This window comes from Hyperoodon ampullatus (genome assembly GCF_949752795.1).
Source record: "Hyperoodon ampullatus genome assembly, chromosome: 5".
In the NCBI taxonomy this organism is placed as follows: domain Eukaryota; kingdom Metazoa; phylum Chordata; class Mammalia; order Artiodactyla; family Ziphiidae; genus Hyperoodon; species Hyperoodon ampullatus.
The window spans coordinates 105779752-105798208 of record NC_136918.1 but is presented as its reverse complement, the minus strand read 5'-3'; the positions used below and the strand labels follow the sequence as shown (position 1 = coordinate 105798208).

At 36.4% G+C, this 18457-nt stretch overlaps 1 protein-coding gene across 1 annotated transcript; it reads left to right on the top strand.

The window, feature by feature from the left end:
• Positions 1-7926: 7926 nt before the first annotated feature.
• On the top strand, positions 7927-13343 carry LOC307053471 (uncharacterized protein C3orf38 homolog; the record flags this gene model as incomplete). Its single annotated transcript, XM_079704886.1, has 3 exons — positions 7927-8187; positions 11065-11303; positions 12771-13343. Exons 1-3 carry the CDS (start codon positions 8061-8063, stop codon positions 13341-13343), a joined length of 939 nt encoding a protein of 312 aa, XP_079561012.1. The 5' UTR covers positions 7927-8060.
• Between the last annotated feature and the right edge of the window lie 5114 nt (positions 13344-18457).

The window sequence follows — 18457 nt, the reverse complement described above, 5'->3', positions numbered from 1 at the left end:
TGAAAAAGGGGGGGGGTGGTTTACAATAAACAACTTAGAAGTATTCCACAAATAGGGTTTGTTTTCTTGTCATGCCTAATCAGGTTATGTCCTCCTTTCTGGTCAAACATGCTTTAAGGAACCATTTCTGTTTGTTTATTATTACTTAGAAACTGATTGATAAGATGAAAGTAAAACGATTTATCACCATCCTAGCTATAAAAGATTGTACCTTGTTTCCAGATGATTGATTAGGTCAAAGTTCAATGAATGACTTGCCAGCATTTAAAATTAACAAACAAAAGTAGACAAAACAACAGTGCTTTGCTAATAAGCTCTTGACAGAACCTTCCACTTTCCATTTTTATAATACCAATGAGTTATATTTAAAAGGCAGCAGCGTCAATGGAAAACATATTATCAGTAACTCTGGGAAGAGATGGGAGGATCTAAGACCATTAAAGGCTATCTTAGTTGAAAGAAAACACTGAATTGCAAATTCTTCAATGTGAATAATGGTATAAGCACACTGGGATATTTCTGTTTGTATATAGAGTAGTGTTAGGACATTGCTTGATGATTCATAGTAAGGTCCTTTAGACATTAATGTGAGTTATCTAAGTACAGTCCTATAAAAATAACTGACTAAAAAGAAAAATATGCAGCTAAGAATCCGGTCAAGAATTCATTGGTTTTATTCAATTAGGAGAGTTAATTCTAAAATAAGCCATATTACTTATGCTTTCTTATTTATTTCTGATGAATTTGGTCTGAATAGTAATTTTTATATATAAAAAGAAATATTTACACAAAAATTTGCACAGCAAGAACACAGTAAGATATATTGATGCATTTATTTTCTTTGATGACCAGTAATTTTCCTAAGGAAGATTTTAACTTAATAGTCAATAAATCATTAAAACAAAAAGGTTTTTTTAAAATACCCTCTCAGATGTGTTCGACTTGTATAGTCTTTAAAAGAAGAAGCTTAAAGACTTCCTTTTACCTAACAGTGTGTTAATCTATAGCAGGAGTAAAATGAACAAAAATGCAAAGGCAAATTCTTCAAAAACAGAGCTATTAACATACCAATGTCAACCAGATATTCCAGTTATTCCAACTGATACATTCTTGTTCAAAGTATATAATCTCATCAGACCCTACTATTATAAATTTCTGGATATTAAAGCTTCTTGAATGAAGTCACTAAGGAAGTGTGACTTTTCTTCCAGGGTAGCATCCAGGCTTTATTAAACTAGGATTTCCAGGTCATGATAAATCAGATATCTAAAAAACTACCCAATTTTATTAGTTTATTTATCATAGGCATTCACTACTATGCAATTGATAGTCATAAGTCCATATCAATCAAGTCAGGTTTTTGTTTTGTTATGTAGCCTACATTAGGCTGTGGAATTTACATTTAAATAACATAAGTAAACAACTCGATAAGGTTTTTAAATCCTTTAAGGCCAACTAAAGAAAAGAATGTTTTCCATACTTCCTGATACTAAAAATATAATACTTGAGTTCTATTTCAGTTCAGTCTAAAATACATCATGTAATAAAAAGTATTTGGAAACTAGTTCATATGGACAATGAAGTTATTTTGAAATATTTCTGCTATGTACATTTTCCAGATGTTTAAAATCACAGCTTAACATTTTATCACATTTTTAACTTTTTATTTTTTATAAGTTGTAACTATTGACATAAATCCATGTCTGCAAATTATTTTCATTCATTTTGCAGTTCATACCAAGATGTTTTAAACATATTCCACGTGTTATTTTTTTGTCTTTGAGGTTTTATTTCTACTTTTGTGTTGGTAAGGGAAAACTTTCTGAAAGACTGAGATCAAATTGGTTTATACATAACTAGATCAAGAAATGTTTTATAAAATTCTATTTGACCACATTGTTTTAACCTCTTTATATACTTATCAAATAATTGCTATTGAAAGAATGTGTACATTTTCTTATGTATGCCTTATAAAACATAAACTTACATCATTTTGCTTTTACGGGGTGCATAAACTTCCAACAGTTCCAATGTGGGATTCAGAAGACAAGGAAGCTTTCTTCTTATTCCTCAAATTCTTCTCTTTTTCTTTTCTACTCCTTCTATTTTAAGGATGTATTTATCTTACATGGACCAAGTTTCAATCCTTCATTTTCAAATAAAAATTTCTTTTGAAACATTAAATATTAACTTTCTGCTATGTTTCAGTAAGGTCAAAAAAATAGCAAATCTGAATTTTTGCTGCTCATATTATGGGGAAGATAGATAGAAAAGGAGAACCTTTGTGGACAGGGGCACTGGTACTTTGGGCTTCAGTCATATTTTTTTTTTAAATAAACCACCAATTATATAATGAAAACATAACATAACATTGAACTTGCGATTCTTTTCAAATCACACTTGAAGGTTCAGCTGTACTCCTTTCATGTTTGGTTCAAACTGTAGTATGGGTGAAAAACCTAAAAGGGATGGTAGTGTTTATTTTTTAATTTATTTGGTACTGTAAAACACCATTTCAGAATGACTAAATGCTGCATATGCATTTTGGAATTGTTAATATGTGAAAGATATTACAGATTCAGCAAGAAAGGAAATTTTGCTTCCTTGTTGAACATTAAATTATTTTACTTTGCATTTTATAAGAGTACAAATTAAAACTGAGCCATTGAACTGCAATAAATCAACAGTGTCTCATTTCAAGAAATTTTTTGTACTGTACATAGATTTGTTCAATAAAACATTGTCCTTGTTGGTAATGAAGTTGTTCAGTTTTATGTAGCACATTACTTCAAAAGGAATTAGGCTTAAGGTATATGTTAAATAAGAAATTTCTATTATGTTTCATAAGAGAATGAGGTATTTCAGTTAATATTACCATATTCAGGTTATTGAGTGATTTTAAAGAACATAGAAAACTCAAAGTCTACACAAAATAGATATTTTTAGACATTGTTTAAACTAATGTCCATATGCAGGAATTACAAGTTGATAGAACACTGGTTACTAAAGTCATTTCAGGTAAGTGGTTTCAGTGTGAAATAGTACCCTCTGGAAACTTAGTAGGTGGAAAACGAATATCAGAACTCTCCAAGACAGTGGATGGACTGATCTGCACTGGTAATTCTTCAGAGATGAAGAGCCTCTGGTGGAACTTAAAGACTGTGAAGTCGCTTTGAAATAAGATGTAAATTATGAAAATTACTTCCTACAAAAGTATTTCAATGGGAAAACGTTCAAGCCAATTAGTAATCTGTATCTAAAAGTGGGGTCCTTGGGCACGAGGGCCCCTACTCTTGGCTCACTAACAAAGGAAAACCTCCTACACTTTTTGCTATAACTTGCAGCTTGGGGCTGAAGTAGAGAGAAACTCTTTGATACGATGAGAGCACTGCAAATGAAAGAACAGCTATTGTGTTAATTACGGTGATTTGCACATATTACAAATGTTATGCTTTGAAAAACTGAGAAAGTTACTGAAACATTCTAGAGCTGAGATTAGAATTCTCCATCTATGATTTATGGTCATATGATCTTAGACTATTACATGTATTGAGGTATTTAGATAAAGTTATTGGGGTTATCTAGACTTTACATTTTTTCTTTTTTGAAATTTGAGTAATGCTGGGAAGCAATCAAATATTAAATACACTTCCAAGATAAATTAGATTGCTTTCATAGCATAAGATCCATACTAATTTCAAGAATCAACTGATAACAAGGCCAGAAATTTGGGCTGTATATCAATATTTAAAATGGAGGCGATCCAATATTACATGGAATAAAAACTAAAGGGAGAGAGGTTCATGCCTTATTTATGGGTGCTGCAACTGGAGAAGAAATTACTGTGTACCAGGTTACTTTATATGTGTTACCTCTTATTGTTAAAACAACCCAAAGGTAGATATGAACAATGCTTTTTAGACACCAAGGCTCAGAAAGGTTAAATAACTTGACTAGTCACACAGCTAGTAAATGGAGAGGTGGAACTGAAAAGTCGGATGTTTCCTCCTAAAATCCTGCCATGCAGTTTCCATTCTGCCATGCAGTTTTCCCTACAAATTGTACAGCATGAGTGGATCTAATATATCCAGATGGAGAGGGTTAGTCTTGCCTAAGGATCAGTGATTTCACAAAGGATAAAGTCCGGTAGAGACATGGCTGTTTGATGTTCCATTCTCTTCTACTAGCAGTGATTCTTAAGAGTGTGGTCCCCAGAAGAGCAGAATCGCTGTCACCTGAGAACTTGTTAGAAATGCTAAATTTTGGGGAGTTCCCTGGCGGTCCAGTGGTTAGGAGTCTGCGCTTTCACTGCCATGTCCCCAGGGATCGGGGAACTAAGATCCCATAAGCCACGAGGCGTGCCCGCCGCCCACCCCCCCAAAAAAAAGCTAAATTTTTGATCAGGTGAGGGACCGATCTGTCGTTTAACAAGTCCTCCAGGTGGTTTTGATACACACTAAGGTTTGAAAACCACAGATCTAAAGCAACCAGTTTCTTCATAAAGTATTAAATTTATAGAGCCTTAGAAACTCAATTTCCAGGACATTTAAAGAAGTCTCCTATTAATAGATACTTAAATAACTACTGTTTAATGAATGGATATTTTAACAGATCTAATACCCCAAAACCATTCTAATCTAAAGAACTTTTTTCAAAGTATTCAGTGATTCAAACTACCACAATGTAATTTAATGAAAACAGCTCAAAGATGTGTGGAGATCAGCTATATTCAAATTCCAGCATGATAGTTTTAAGGCAATTAAGTGTACCCCACTGAGCTCAGACTTCCACATCTGTTAAAAGGGGAGAGCCGTTCTTGCAAGGTTAAGAATTAAGCTCCTGAAGGGAGCTGAGGCCTTCCTGTTAATGATTTTACTAACTTTCTCTTGGTTCCAGCCAAAACCAGCCATGCTGTTTTATTCCATGCATTTTTCTCTACTGCTCCCTTTACCTGTAATTCTTTTTCCGCCCCACTCCTCATTCTTTGCTTAATCTTCTTGGGCATCACCACACTCTCCAGAAAGCCTAATCTCGACACTTCTGGATTTCTCCGTTGAAACCTATTTCTCCCAGTCTTCCTCCTCTCAGTAAACAGCAACTCCAGTTGCCCAAACCAAATCCTTGCAATCATCCCTGACTCATTATCGTGTCCTTCACTCTCACCTGGACTACTGTATTAATCTAGTTGGGTTCCCTGCCTCTACCGTTGCCCTTCTGGCAGTCTGTTCTAGACACCAGCAGCCAAAATGATACTGTTTGAAACAAGTAAGATCATGCCATTCCTCAGTTTAAAATCCTCCAATGGCTTTACAATTCATTCATTTATTCAACAAATATTTATTGCATACCTACTATATGCCAGCCTCTGTAATAGGCAATTGAAAAAAAAAAAAACATAAAAAACCCTGAATCTCAGAACTCACATTCTACCGGGGGGGTAGGGAAGGGGGACAAAAATACAATATAAGAGAAAAATTAAGTGTGTAGGGAAAGTATAAGTAAGCATGGCATTGTAGGTGGTGTTTAAACAGGATGATGATATGATGATACCACCTCTTTGATAACTGTTGAGCAGGGAAAGTAATGAATGAAGTTAAGGAAAAGAGAGCCACTCATATCTGAGGGGAAAATGTGCTAGGCTGAATAGCAAGAGCAAAGGCTCTGAGGCAAGGACCTGCATGGCAAGTTTAAGGAACAAAATAGCAAGGGAACCACTGACTGGTCTGGAGTGAGAGACTGAGAGAATAATAGGAAATGCAGAGAGAGGTAAAAGATAAAAGCCAAAGTTTTTACAGTGGGCTGCAAGACTCTAGACTGCACTGATACAGTAGCCACTAGCCACAAGTGGCTATTAAAATTTAATTAAAATTCAAATAAAATTTAAAATTCACCAGCTGAGCTGTACTAGCCACATTACAATAGCTCAATAACCATATGTGCCCAATGGTTACTGTATTAGCTCAGATGCAGAATATTTTCATCTCAGAAAGCACTTTTGGACAAGTGGTTCTATATCAGTGGTTCTCAACTTGGGGAATTTTGCCACCCCCCCAGGAAACATTTGAGGAACAAGGTATTTTTGGTAGTGGGGAGGAGATGCTACTGGCATCTAGTGGGGAGAGGTCAGGGATGCTGAAGCATCCTACAATGTTGTGGGACAGACCCACAACAAAGAATTATCCTGGCCAAAATGTTAGTAGTGCCACGGTTGAGAAACCCTGCTCTAGATCAATCTTGACAACTCCAACCTCACTACTCACTGCTTTCTCTTTGCACCAGCTGCTGCAGCCTCCTGGCCTCCTTCCTACATGCCAAGCACTCTGTTCTTTCCTCAGAACCTCTACTTTTGCTTCTTCCTAGAACACTCTTCTGTGGTTCAGTTTCTCACTTTTTTCAGGTCTTTCCTTCAATGTCACTTAGAGAAGCCTTTCTTCACAGCCTGTATAAAATAGGAACATCCTCTCCTCCATCCCTCTTTTTGATTTCTCTCCATAGAATTTCCTGCCATAGTATAGTTTCTTTTATGTTTATTGTCTATTTCCTTCCACTAGAATACAAGCTCCAAAGGACTTGCATTTATTCCCAGCATAAAGAACAGTGTCTGGCAAGTCATGCTCAGTAAACACATTTTTTAAAAATGAATGAATGAAAAAGTTGGGCATGTCTTTTTCCATTTGGTTCCACACTAGTATTGTGAGCACTTACCTCTTTATTTGCAACACTCCCAAAAGCTCCGTGAAGGAGGGTCTGTCATTTCTCGGAATCTTCAATATCTAGCATAGTAGGCACTCAATGCTTAATGACAAATGAAGAATTGCTGCTATCTGATGAGTAAATGGTACCCCCAATAACATCCACTGGCAAATCACTTTAACCATGGTTTGAATGCCTTATTTTAAAGACTGTATTTACAGTTCATTTTGACTGATATTTAGCTGTGATTTTTTTTTTAAAAAAGTTAAATCTGCTCACCTGTTATCTGCAGGTGTGTACATTTCAGCTACTAACTGGCAATAATCTAATTAAATGTTAACAAATCTAAAATATGGCTAAAACAATGGAAGGAGACAGAAGCCAGTGACAATGCGTTGAAGTCTGAAGTTTCCCTCTCGTGAATGTTGACACCAACAGTGGTAACAATAGCTAATATATACTGGGCTCTTTCTAGGCGCCAGGCACAGTTCTTCACCCCCTCCCTGCGCTTCAACAACCCTATGAAGTAGGTATCTCTACTAGATCCGTTTCGAGACAGAAAACTGGAAGACCAAAGAGATTGCTCTCGGTCACAGTTAGTAAATGACGGGATAAAACCCTGGGAATCTGGCTTTCAAAGACCCCAACCTTAAACTATTCGCGATACTGCCTCGCCTAAAGCCAAGCCGGCGAGGATAAGAAGGGAAGCAACAGCGGACCGCAGCTTGTTGGGGAGTTTAAGTCAGCTGCAAGGCGGGTAGCCGTAGCACAGAATAGGTGATTTTTTCCCCTTAACTTTTCCAAGTATAATGTTAAACAAAACCAAATTGTTTTAACACAGAACTACGTAATTTAAGAATATCAAACTACAGGTGCTCCCAACGCAGAAGTGGCCGCAGAGAACTTTCGAGCGCTCCCGGGGTCCCGGCCCAAAGGCGGGGAGGAGACGCCGCCATTGGCCGGCCGCGCGGCATCACGGGAGCTTGTTGTGCGCTGGGGCCGCCGCCGGCTTTCCGCGCACCTGCCCTGCGCAGCCCTCCTAGGCGTTCTTTTGGAGGAGGGACTCCTGAGGAGTTTAGGTTCGTTTTCCCTTGTGGATGTTCCCGGTGTAAATGCGGAGTTTCCCTAAAGTGAGACCCGTGGGACTCCACTCAGTCCCCGAGAGCCCGGAACCACCGGTCGGGGCACCGCGTTCCCTTAGTGCCCTCATTAACGATCACTTCCGTGCCCACGGCTCTGGAATACCCGAGGCCCTTTGGCTGCGAACAACGGGAAGAGCATTTCCGGTACCTGTTGCCACGGCGCCGGCCCAGTGGGCCGAAGGGGGCGAAGTTGTTGGCGTCCTCTTACCCCTTTCTGGGGTAGAGATGTCGGGGCTCAGCTACCCAGAGATGGAGGGCTGTCGTAACCTGCTCGGTCTGTTGGGCAGCGACGAGATCATGGCCCTATGCGACACCATCACCAACCGCCTGGTGCAGCCTGAGGACCGCCAAGGTAAGGTAGACCCTTCTCCCCAAGGGCGGCCGTCCCTCCCCAGGCCTCACCCGGCCCCCAGCTGGCGGGAGCGTGTGAGTGGAGGCCGTGGTAGGCCTCCTTCCCAGCCCGTCCGGGATTGCGCTTGTGCGCAACCCTCGGGAATCTCGGCCCCTATAGCTGCTCTGTTGCTTCAGATGCACGCTGAAAATGGCGCTGCTTCCAGGTTTTATTCATTATACGTTGTGGGCAAATGCTGCTTGTTTCGAAGATGCAGGGTACGTGAATAGTGATTTTGTTTGTTTGTTTTTTGAAGATTTCCGGGGAGTCAGGGTGTTTTCCATTTTCAGTTTCGATCAGCTGAGGAGTGTCAGCCGCTGCTCATTTTCTTCAAGCTTGGGGGAGGATATCATAAACACTTTTTATCAGTCTGCTGCGTAAAACAACTACTGTGATAAAAGAGCAGATAGGATCAATCCATGTCTCTTTTTGGATCCAAAGTTTTTCAGAGATGATTCTGTGTACTAGGACTACATTACTTTCAGAGCCAAATAAACATTTCGGTAGAGTCGATTTCATGGATTATAAATATTCAGTCTGGTTGTAATGTAATGAGTAGCTTAAGCATTTATGATTTTGTATATTACCTGGCTAGTTTTATTTTAAATTTGCTGAATTTTAGTTTAAAATGAGAAAATGTCCGCCTCCTGTATTAGCATATGACTTAAGTATCTACAAAAGAGTCTGCCTTTTAAAACTGTCTTTCTCTGCTTTTAACATTTCCGCCATTTAAGGTCATTCATTTGAAAGTGAACCAGGAACACTAAGTGAATAAATTTCTAAGAATTTAGACTGAAAATAATTTTAGACTTAATGTAGTTCTTTGACATTTATATATTTTACATGCTAATCGCCTTCTAACAGTCTTGGTGAATGTGAATTTAAAATTGTAATAGATAAAATTGCTGAATTTAATTGATGGTGGATCCAAAAGCAAACAAGAAACGAAACTACCCAGTACAAAAATGTTAAATGATTTGAAGTCATTTCTCAGAGAGGAAAGAATAATAAGTATATTGAAAGATACTCAACATCTTTAGAAAGCAATGAAAGGAAAACCAAAACTACATGCTGTCTTTCATATGTACCAAGTTGGCAAAAACTAAATGTAAAAACTTCAAGTGTTGTTGATCTTGTGAAGTTATGTCGTTGATAACTACTGGGGGAGTGTAAATTAGAACTAGTACTTTGGAAAACAAGTTCGATATTATCTCCTAAAATGGAAGGTTACTTACCTGAGCATCAACTTGAATGTGCCTATGTGTCCCTCAGTGATCTTGTTAAAATGCAGATTCTGGTTCAGTAGTTTTGGGGTGGGCCCAGAAATTCCACATTTCTAACAAGCTCCAGGTGATGCTCATGCTGCTTGCCCCTCTGGGCTGGGAGACAAGTGTGGAAATGTCCAAAGTAACAGTATTTGTAATTGGATACACATAATAACAGTCTATAAACAAAAGGATAGATACCTTGTGGTATAGTCTATAATTACCTATGGTACAGCTCTGAAAATGAATTAACTACAGCTGTGTCTAGCCACATAGATTAATCTCAGAAACATTAAAAGTTAATTATAGAAGACTATATATATTGATGAATTCGATTTATAGAACATTCAAAGAAATACCAAACTATATTTTGTAGGGATACATAGTTATGCTGTACAACTCTAAAGAAAATCGAGGGAATTCTCTGGTGGTCCAGTGGTTAGGACTCTGAGCTTCCACTACTGGGGGGCCCTGGTTCGATCCCTGGTCAGGGAACTAAGATCCCGCAAGCCCGGCAGAGTGGCCAAAAAGAAAAAGAAAAGAAAAAAGAAAATCGAGGGAATGATAAAATTTTGGAGAGTAGCTACATGTGAGGTGAGCAAGGAGAGAGAGGGAATAGCATTAAGTAGGGAGAGGTAAAATGAGGCCTCAAAGATACCAGTAATTCCCGTGTCTTAAGCTGTGTCATGTGTATATAGGAGTTCATTTTATTACCATTCTGTATACCTCACATATGTAAAAATAATCTTTAGTCTGTTGTTTAATAGAAGTTCTTTAAAATTAAGAGTCTTGGTTTTGCCACTTCTTAGAAGTATGATTGTTGATACTTCATGTATCCCTGACTTTCGTTATCTGTAGAGTGAGGAGATTGAAAAGTATTGTAATTTTACCTATATTTTAGGGATTGTAAATGAATTTAGTTCCATTGACCTTATTAAAATTTTTTCTTCTCTTATTCAAAATTTTTCTTAAAATACAACCATTCTTTAAAAGAAAATGCTTAAATTCACAATCTCATATGAGAAGTTAAAGGAAGGAGGAATTTTAGGTGGGGAAATTTATAGTTTAAAGAAATTTTTTTTAAATCTAAAACTTGACAACCTGCGTCCTGTTTTTTTTTTTGTTGTTTTTAAATAAGTATATTTATTTATTTTTGGCTGTGTTGGGTCTTCATTTCTGTGCGAGGGCTTTCTCTAGTTGCCGCGAGCCGGGGCCACTCTTCATCGCGGTGCGCGGGCCTCTCAATATCGCGGCCTCTCTTGTTGCGGAGCACAGGCTCCTGACGCGCAGGCTCAGTAGTTATGGCTCACGGGCCCAGTTGCTCCGCGGCATGTGGGATCTTCCCAGACCAGGGCTCGAACCCGTGTCCCCTGCAGTGGCAGGCAGATTCTCAACCACTGCGCCACCAGGGAAGCCCCCACTTCCTGGTTTTTAGAAATGATAACCATCTTATACAAAAGCAATAATGCCATGACAAGAGTTTATAAATATTATTTGATAGAGTTTCTGCTGACCCTGGACAAATTTACAAGTGACTCATGATTTTCTATTAATCTTTATAATTTTCTTTTAGATGCCACTCATGCGATATTAGTGTACAGTCAAAGTGTAGAAGAACTTTTGAGGCGTAAAAAAGTCCACCGAGAAATCATATTTAAGTACTTGGCAACACAGGGGGTTATTATACCTCCAGCTACTGAAAAACACAATCTTATTCAGCATGCAAAGGATTACTGGAAAAAGCAGTCACAATTGAAATTGAAGGAAACGCCAGAGCCAGTTAAGACAGAGGACATTAGACTCTTTGAACAGGTAAAACAGACCTTATAGTCGTATCCTGAACTGTAGTTCTGTGTAAAAATCTTTAGATAATCCTAGATCTGGAATGATGTGGTTAATGTTTTTTTTTAATAATTTTAGCTTTACTTTCTATCTTTTGCATCCTAAAGAAAGAGCAGTAAAGCACCTGAGAAAATATTTTTGATATTTAGTAATGTATATGTAATATTCTATTGATTTGTGAGAAAAAGTTTTGTATCCCTTTAGCAAATGGGAACTATTGATTTTTAAAGAGAATGGATAGACTACAGGATCAATTTAATTTTAATTTAGTCTCTGGTTCTACAATTTCTTTTTTCCACTTTAGAAGAATGCTGTTGTAAGCCCTTTCTCATTTTGAAGACTTTCTTTGGTATTAAATTGCAAATTTCATGAAAGAAACTTAAATTAAAAAAAATTTTTTTATTTGTTAGCTAGAAAAAATCCTGTTTTAGTAATTTCCTCCAGCTGACATTGGCTGTTCGTATTTCTTTTTATCTCCACTGTACATTTTAAATATTGTGTGAATATTTAAATATCGATTGAACCTTTAGGTAACTTGCAGTTTTTAAACTACATACCCACATTGAATTAATGGTATTTTACAGTGAGAGAGGTTTGCCTTCACATTAGGAAAGGAACTTCTAAGCCTTCCTTAATGTACTGAAAAGAATATTGACTTTAAAATCATATAGATGTGACTTCATATTAGGGTCTGCTGTATACTAGCTGTAAATGAGCAAGTAAGGACCTTTGTGAGCCTTGTTTATAAAACGGGCATAACGATAATATCTGTGTCATAAAGCTTGTGGAGAAAGACAGAAATAGCACTTAAGTGCCAAGCACAGTGCCCAGTACATTCAGTAATAGCATGTGCCCAGTAAATAAAAGATCTTTCACCACCTAGATGAGGTACTATGCTCTGGAATACATTGTTGAATAAAATCTAGCCTATCAGGTGTATTTTTGCAATATTCATTTTGGAAAGAGATAGTATAAAATAATCCCAATCATAGAAAATAAGCTATTTCAATCATATTAGAAGTGTCTGTTTAAAGACGTGTTTATTATAAACTTTGCTGCATATAAAATATACCACAGTGAAGTGTATTCATTTAAAGCATACAGTTTGAAAGTTTTGACAAATAACACACCTGTGAAATCACTGCCACAATCAAGAGAAAATGCTTATGTAAATCCTTATTATTGGCTCTTAATTCATGCTGATATTTTAAGAGACTTTGAACCTTAATTTCTTAGAGGAATTTTCAGAAGTTTAAGCTGAGAAATTCTAAAATGACCTCCCCTTTTTGAGAAATAATTTACTGTGCAAGATGGGTTCAGTGAGTTCACAGGTAGTTCATTTCCTTTCTGCTATAATTAGTACCTTAAAAGTTAGCTATGAAACCGGCAAGATAGAAAATAGATACAAGAATTAACGTTGGTTTTATTAATCATCAGGAGAAAGAAGATAAAAAAGCTGAAAAGGTTGATTTTCGTCGATTAGGTGAAGAATTCTGTCACTGGTTCTTTGAACTTCTTAATTCTCAGAATCCTCTTCTGGGACCACCTCAAGATGAATGGGGGCCACAGCACTTCTGGCATGATGTCAAGCTTAGATTTTATTACAACACATCTGAACAAAATGTCATAGACTACCATGGAGCAGAAATTGTGAGCCTTCGTCTGCTGGCACTAGTGAAAGAAGAATATCTTTTTCTCAGTCCCAATCTAGATTCCCATGGCCTGAAATGTGCTTCTTCTCCCCATGGTCTAGCTATGGTTGGAGTTGCTGGGACTGTCCACCGAGAGAACACTTTTTTGGGCATTTTTGAACAAATTTTTGGACTCATCCGCTGCCCTTTTGTGGAGAATACTTGGAAAATTAAATTTATCAACCTGAGAATTATTGGAGAGGGTTCCCTTGCTCCTGGAACATTAATGAAACCAGCTATTACACTTGAACCAGGTGATCTAGAAGCCTTTCATAATGTAAACACTTTGTGTGGTCCAGTGAAGGATGACTCAATGTAAGGCAGGCATTGGATAGTGAGACTGGAGACCAAACTTTATCTAGTGGAAATGAGGCACTGTTGAACAAAAGAGAACTAATTTTGCCTAGCCCTTGAAGCATTGAGTACTATATTTCAGTCTGAAAAATCTCTGTACAGAAATTCTTCCAAATACTACATCAGTAATGTCTAAGTGATTTCAGATTCGGGGATTGACATATTTTAGTTGAAATGTCTTTCTTGACTACAGGCTAACATGTTATGTGAACACTTGCCTCTTTCTACTTGAGTTGCAGCAAATGTTCTGAAGGCTTCATGCAATTCATCAAATAAATCCCACTTTAGATGTTGTAACTAACTGTGTGCCTTAGAAACCAGTTAATATTTTCATTTTACTTGGTGGATATTCTGCTAATATCTGTATTTGTCATGTGGGAAAAAATTAATAGTGTTCACGTCTTCCCCTTTTAATTTTCTCATTTACTTTTGTCTAAATCTGGGTAATTTTACAAATGCATCTTATGACAGTACTGCTTAAAAAATACAAATTTTAGAGATGTTTACTGTAAACTCAGTAAATGAGTAAGCTCACTTTCTAAAATGAGTAAACTCTCATTTTAGAAAACTTGAATGACATTCTTATACAAAAAGTCCAGTAATTTAGCTGGTAGAAAAAAATTTAATTTGCCTTTTAAAATATATGAGGAACATTTTTCAGAGTTATCTGCTGCTGTCCAAGCTAAGTATCTTAAAATCTGCAACAGTTTCTGAACAATTTTGGGCAATGATAAGTGCTGTTCTCAAAACAGACTTTTTTCTTTATCTAAAGTTTCAGCTAACAGTTTTCTAGAGCATTTATTATAATAGCATATAAAGGAAACATAGTATTGAAAAATTTTTTAAAGGTTTACCCAGTTCCTAATTTAAATGAGTTACTGTGTTTTCTCTTGAATGATTTTAGAAGAGGTGACAAAAAAAAAATACATATATTGAATTAAAATTATTAGGATTTTCTTAACCTCTTAATTTGTTTTACTAGATTTGAGTTACCAGGTTAAGTTGCCAGATTACACAGTTGGTTTCAAGTTTAAATTCCTCATCACCCAGCAGCTACTTGCTGAATCTGAATTTAATTAGTAATTTTAATTTACAAAAATGCCATTTGGAAAAAATTCAACTGGGAAATGTGATGAGGTATTGTTCATATTAATTTTTTTAACTTTAACTCTGCTCATGATCATCTAGGGTAACTGATAAAGTTTTGGAAGCAGGAGGAAAAAATTGATCTTTTTTTTTTTAGTCCTATGCCTCTTACGAGGAGTACAAATTGATATGTCCCAAAATAAGAACTTAATAAAGGAGGGAAATCCCTTTTTCTGCTGTAAGAATAGTTTTTTGTTTCGATTTAAACCTGTTATCTTTTTCTTTAAGTTTGAAGTATCATTATAACATGTTATCGATAAATATACAAAATAAAGGATAAAATTTGAAATTATTCCCATCTGTTTTCTTTGTGCTATTGATGTCAAGTATTATTATCAAGAAATAATACCAAAGATGCTCAGGATGGGCAGAAATTACCTGTAGATTGTTCAGTATTGAATTTTTGAATGTGTAATGCTCAAGGAAGGCTGTAATCTGCATGTTCTTTTAATCACCCTTAAAAATGTGAAATCTTTCCGATAGACCAAATGAGAATTAGAGCTATATTTTATTTCCTTTGAATTCCCACAGCTGGTCACACAGTAGGACCTAATGTCTAAGTAAATGGGTGAATGAATGAGCAAAAGAAGCTTATATACTGTATAAAAGACTTTTTCGCATGTAGATTTTGTCTTTGGTTCTAGTCATTGGTGGTGGTTTTGGGGTTATATCATGTTTGACTTTAATACGTGAATACACAAACTTTTAGACCCCAAACTAAGATTCAGGATAATTTTAACTTTCCATTAAAATTTACTGACTTTCAGAAGCCCAAGGTCAGAGTAGGATATACTGGAGGGCCCTAAGATACCTAGAAACCATTATAAGGGAAGTGTATACTTCCTGTTCAAAGAAAGAAGAACTGAAATTTGCTCATGAAGCTTAAAGCTTGGTCAGGCCTTTGAGAAGGTCCAAAAGCACAGTGCAGATTGAACACTACTTTTACTACCACTCACTACTCTGTTTATGTTAGGGAATAGTAGAGACTACAGCTTTGTCTCTTACTTCATTATACTTAGCTGGTATTTGTGAGGTTTGTGGAGTCAAGTAGTAAAGAATACAACTAACTCCACACATAATTCATAGTAATTGGTTGGTCAAACCAGGGGACACCTGGTCTTTATTTACTGGAGGCTGATTTGCTATAGCTAACAGTATACATCAATATCCTTTTTTGTTAAAAACTTAAAAGTAATTGTTGTATTGGGATGTTTTACTAATATCCAGAATACCAAAAAACGTATTTCATGTGTCTTACTAAAATACCAAATAATAGAAAAAAAGCCGTATCTAATTTACTAAATCAACTTGAAAATGGCAAACACAGGAAAACATTCTTGGGTTTTCAGAAAGGCAACATTTCTATGTTAAAGGAAGGCTAGTTACTTAGTCCCAGTAAGAAATTGTAATAGCACCCCAGAAAAGGATTTAAAGAATAATGGTTTAACTAAATGAGATAATCAGAAACATTGTGTTTTAACAAAATGGCTCTTGTGGCTTAAAAGATCATAAAAATGAGTGAACCATACCTTGATGTTTTTCTCAGCATCTATTTTCACAAATTGAGATGCCCTTTTCACTGTTTTTTGGGGTTGCAGGGGATGGTCATTGACCTTTTGAAAAAGAGAGCTGTATTCTTTCTAGAAAAAATATGTTTGCATATAGTATTACAATTTTTGCATATTTCATTGAGTTCTTGGTCTTCCCTGAAGCACATCTGTGAGTCCTAACAGGGATCCTTATGCTCCATATTCAAATCCTGCCGTAATAATTTTATTTCCCCCAGACTACTACTCTACTGTGTTAAAAATTAAAATTATTTTTAGAAACTTTTGTGCCCTTGCCAGAGTCCTTAAGCTAGAGGACTAAATCTTACTAATGAAAGAATAATCTCTAGAAAGTCTGTCAGTTTATGATAGTTGTTTGTATTTTGTTTTTCAATAGATGTTAGATATTAAGGCAAAACCTACTGCAGTACTGTCAAGTGAAACATTAATGCAGAATTCATTTTATTTGCACAAGTTCAATGAACATGCTTTGGAGAAAGTGATAAAAATGTGAAAAAAACATTAAATAATGTTCTTAAGATCTTTACAAAACTTTATCCTAAGGAGATGTTTATTTGGTAATGATTGCATATTGCTAATTCTAATGAAACATTTTCAAAATATGAATTTCTTCTGAAGGGTCTATATTTGTGATCAGCTCCCTCCCCCTCTTCTCCCCAACCCTATTTATAACCTTTGTATATAGCCAGTTTGAAGGTACACAGCCCAGCTGTAATGCTGGGAAATAAGACTTAATGGATCTGGGTTCTCTTCAAGTTTATATGCATATATTTATTGAGCATCTACACTTTGTAAGTCACTGAATCAAGCATAAGATAAAATAATACATCAATAAGTTGATATACCTCAACTTCTCACGTTGAATTCAAATCTCAGTCTCTGGGTTTAGATGTCTTAAAGTGAGAACTACATTAGGCCCTTTGCTAGAGTTGGAAGGAAAATAATTTCAGAACTGTCAGAGTGCACTAAATCCTTTCAGCTTTACTTTTTCTAGTTTGTACCTTTCCTGTAGTCTTTCAATAAAGTGTTAATATTAAAATTGAGTATGATGTTTACTGTGAGTTATAGTGTTCTCCAAAATATTAAACCAGAAGCTCCAGAGTTACTTCTGTTAGTCATGTAATGTTAATAGAATCACTGGCCTTAAACTTATTTACCTTTTTCAGTGAGTCATTTAGTGAGGGTTCTTTGGTTAGCAGTTTTCATCTTCAGTTTTTAGGCACCCTAAATCTCAAGTATGAAATTAGTTATATTTCAATTAATGAATTTAAGGATTGAAGGAATCTCCTGCTGTCCACTGCCAACTGTGTTACTTGTCTGATGTGATATTTTCTGAAGAAAAAATCAGTAACTACTTAGGAAAGCCTTTTTGCTTGAAGCATTTAGTTTCATTAACTTGCATTAGTCTTTTCTATCTCTGATCTTTTACTATACTAATTGTGCTCAGGTTGTTACGTGTTAAGGTACTTTTGCCTCCCTAAGTAGTTCCTAGAACTTGTGACTCCTACTTATTTCTCAGTCTTTTCCCCACTGGGCTTTGCACAGGATAAATAATTGCTAAATTTGGGGTGCTTATTATATGGCAGTTACTTTTCTGTGCATGTTGCCTGTATTAATTCATTTAATCCTGTGGACAGCTATCACTCTTTAACAGGGTTGAAGTAACATCCCGAGCTTTCATAGCTGATGGTAGAGCCTAGATTTAAACCCAGATTTTACAGCCTGAGAGCCAAGTGGTAACTAACGACTACACATATTGTCTCTCATCTCCAGTAAGTTTTTTTTTGTTTTTTGGCTGCGCTGTGAGGCATGCGGGATTTTCTTTCCCGACCAGGTGTTGAACCCAAGCCCCCTGCAGTGGAAGCTCGGAGTCTTAACCACTGGACCGCCAGGGCAGTCCCTACAGTAGGTTTTTGATGAATCCTTTTTGACTTATTGTCATTTGCTCACACTTATTTCCAAAGCAAAGATGCCTTTGAGTTGTTTATCTGGATTAGGTAGGAGTGTTAATGCATACTGCATCCTTTTGTAATTATACCTCTTAAGTTGATTGTTTAGTGATAAAACCACTTGGAGGAAAGATAATGTTCTTGTATGACAGTATTACTTATGAAAAGGAATAAACTGGGTAATTGGGAAATAAAAAAAAGTAGGTAACAATTTATATCAAATTTCTTAAACTCACTGTATTACCACAATCTCTGGTTCTCTTTCCTTCCTGTTTGACACCATTGTGCTTTTGGCCTCAGAAATAGTCTTTGTTTCACACGTTCAGTTTCTTGCCACATCTGGATGTAGCATATCTGCTGTATTTTCTATTTCAGCTGCTGTAATTAGACCCTCTTTACCTAAACCTTGACATATA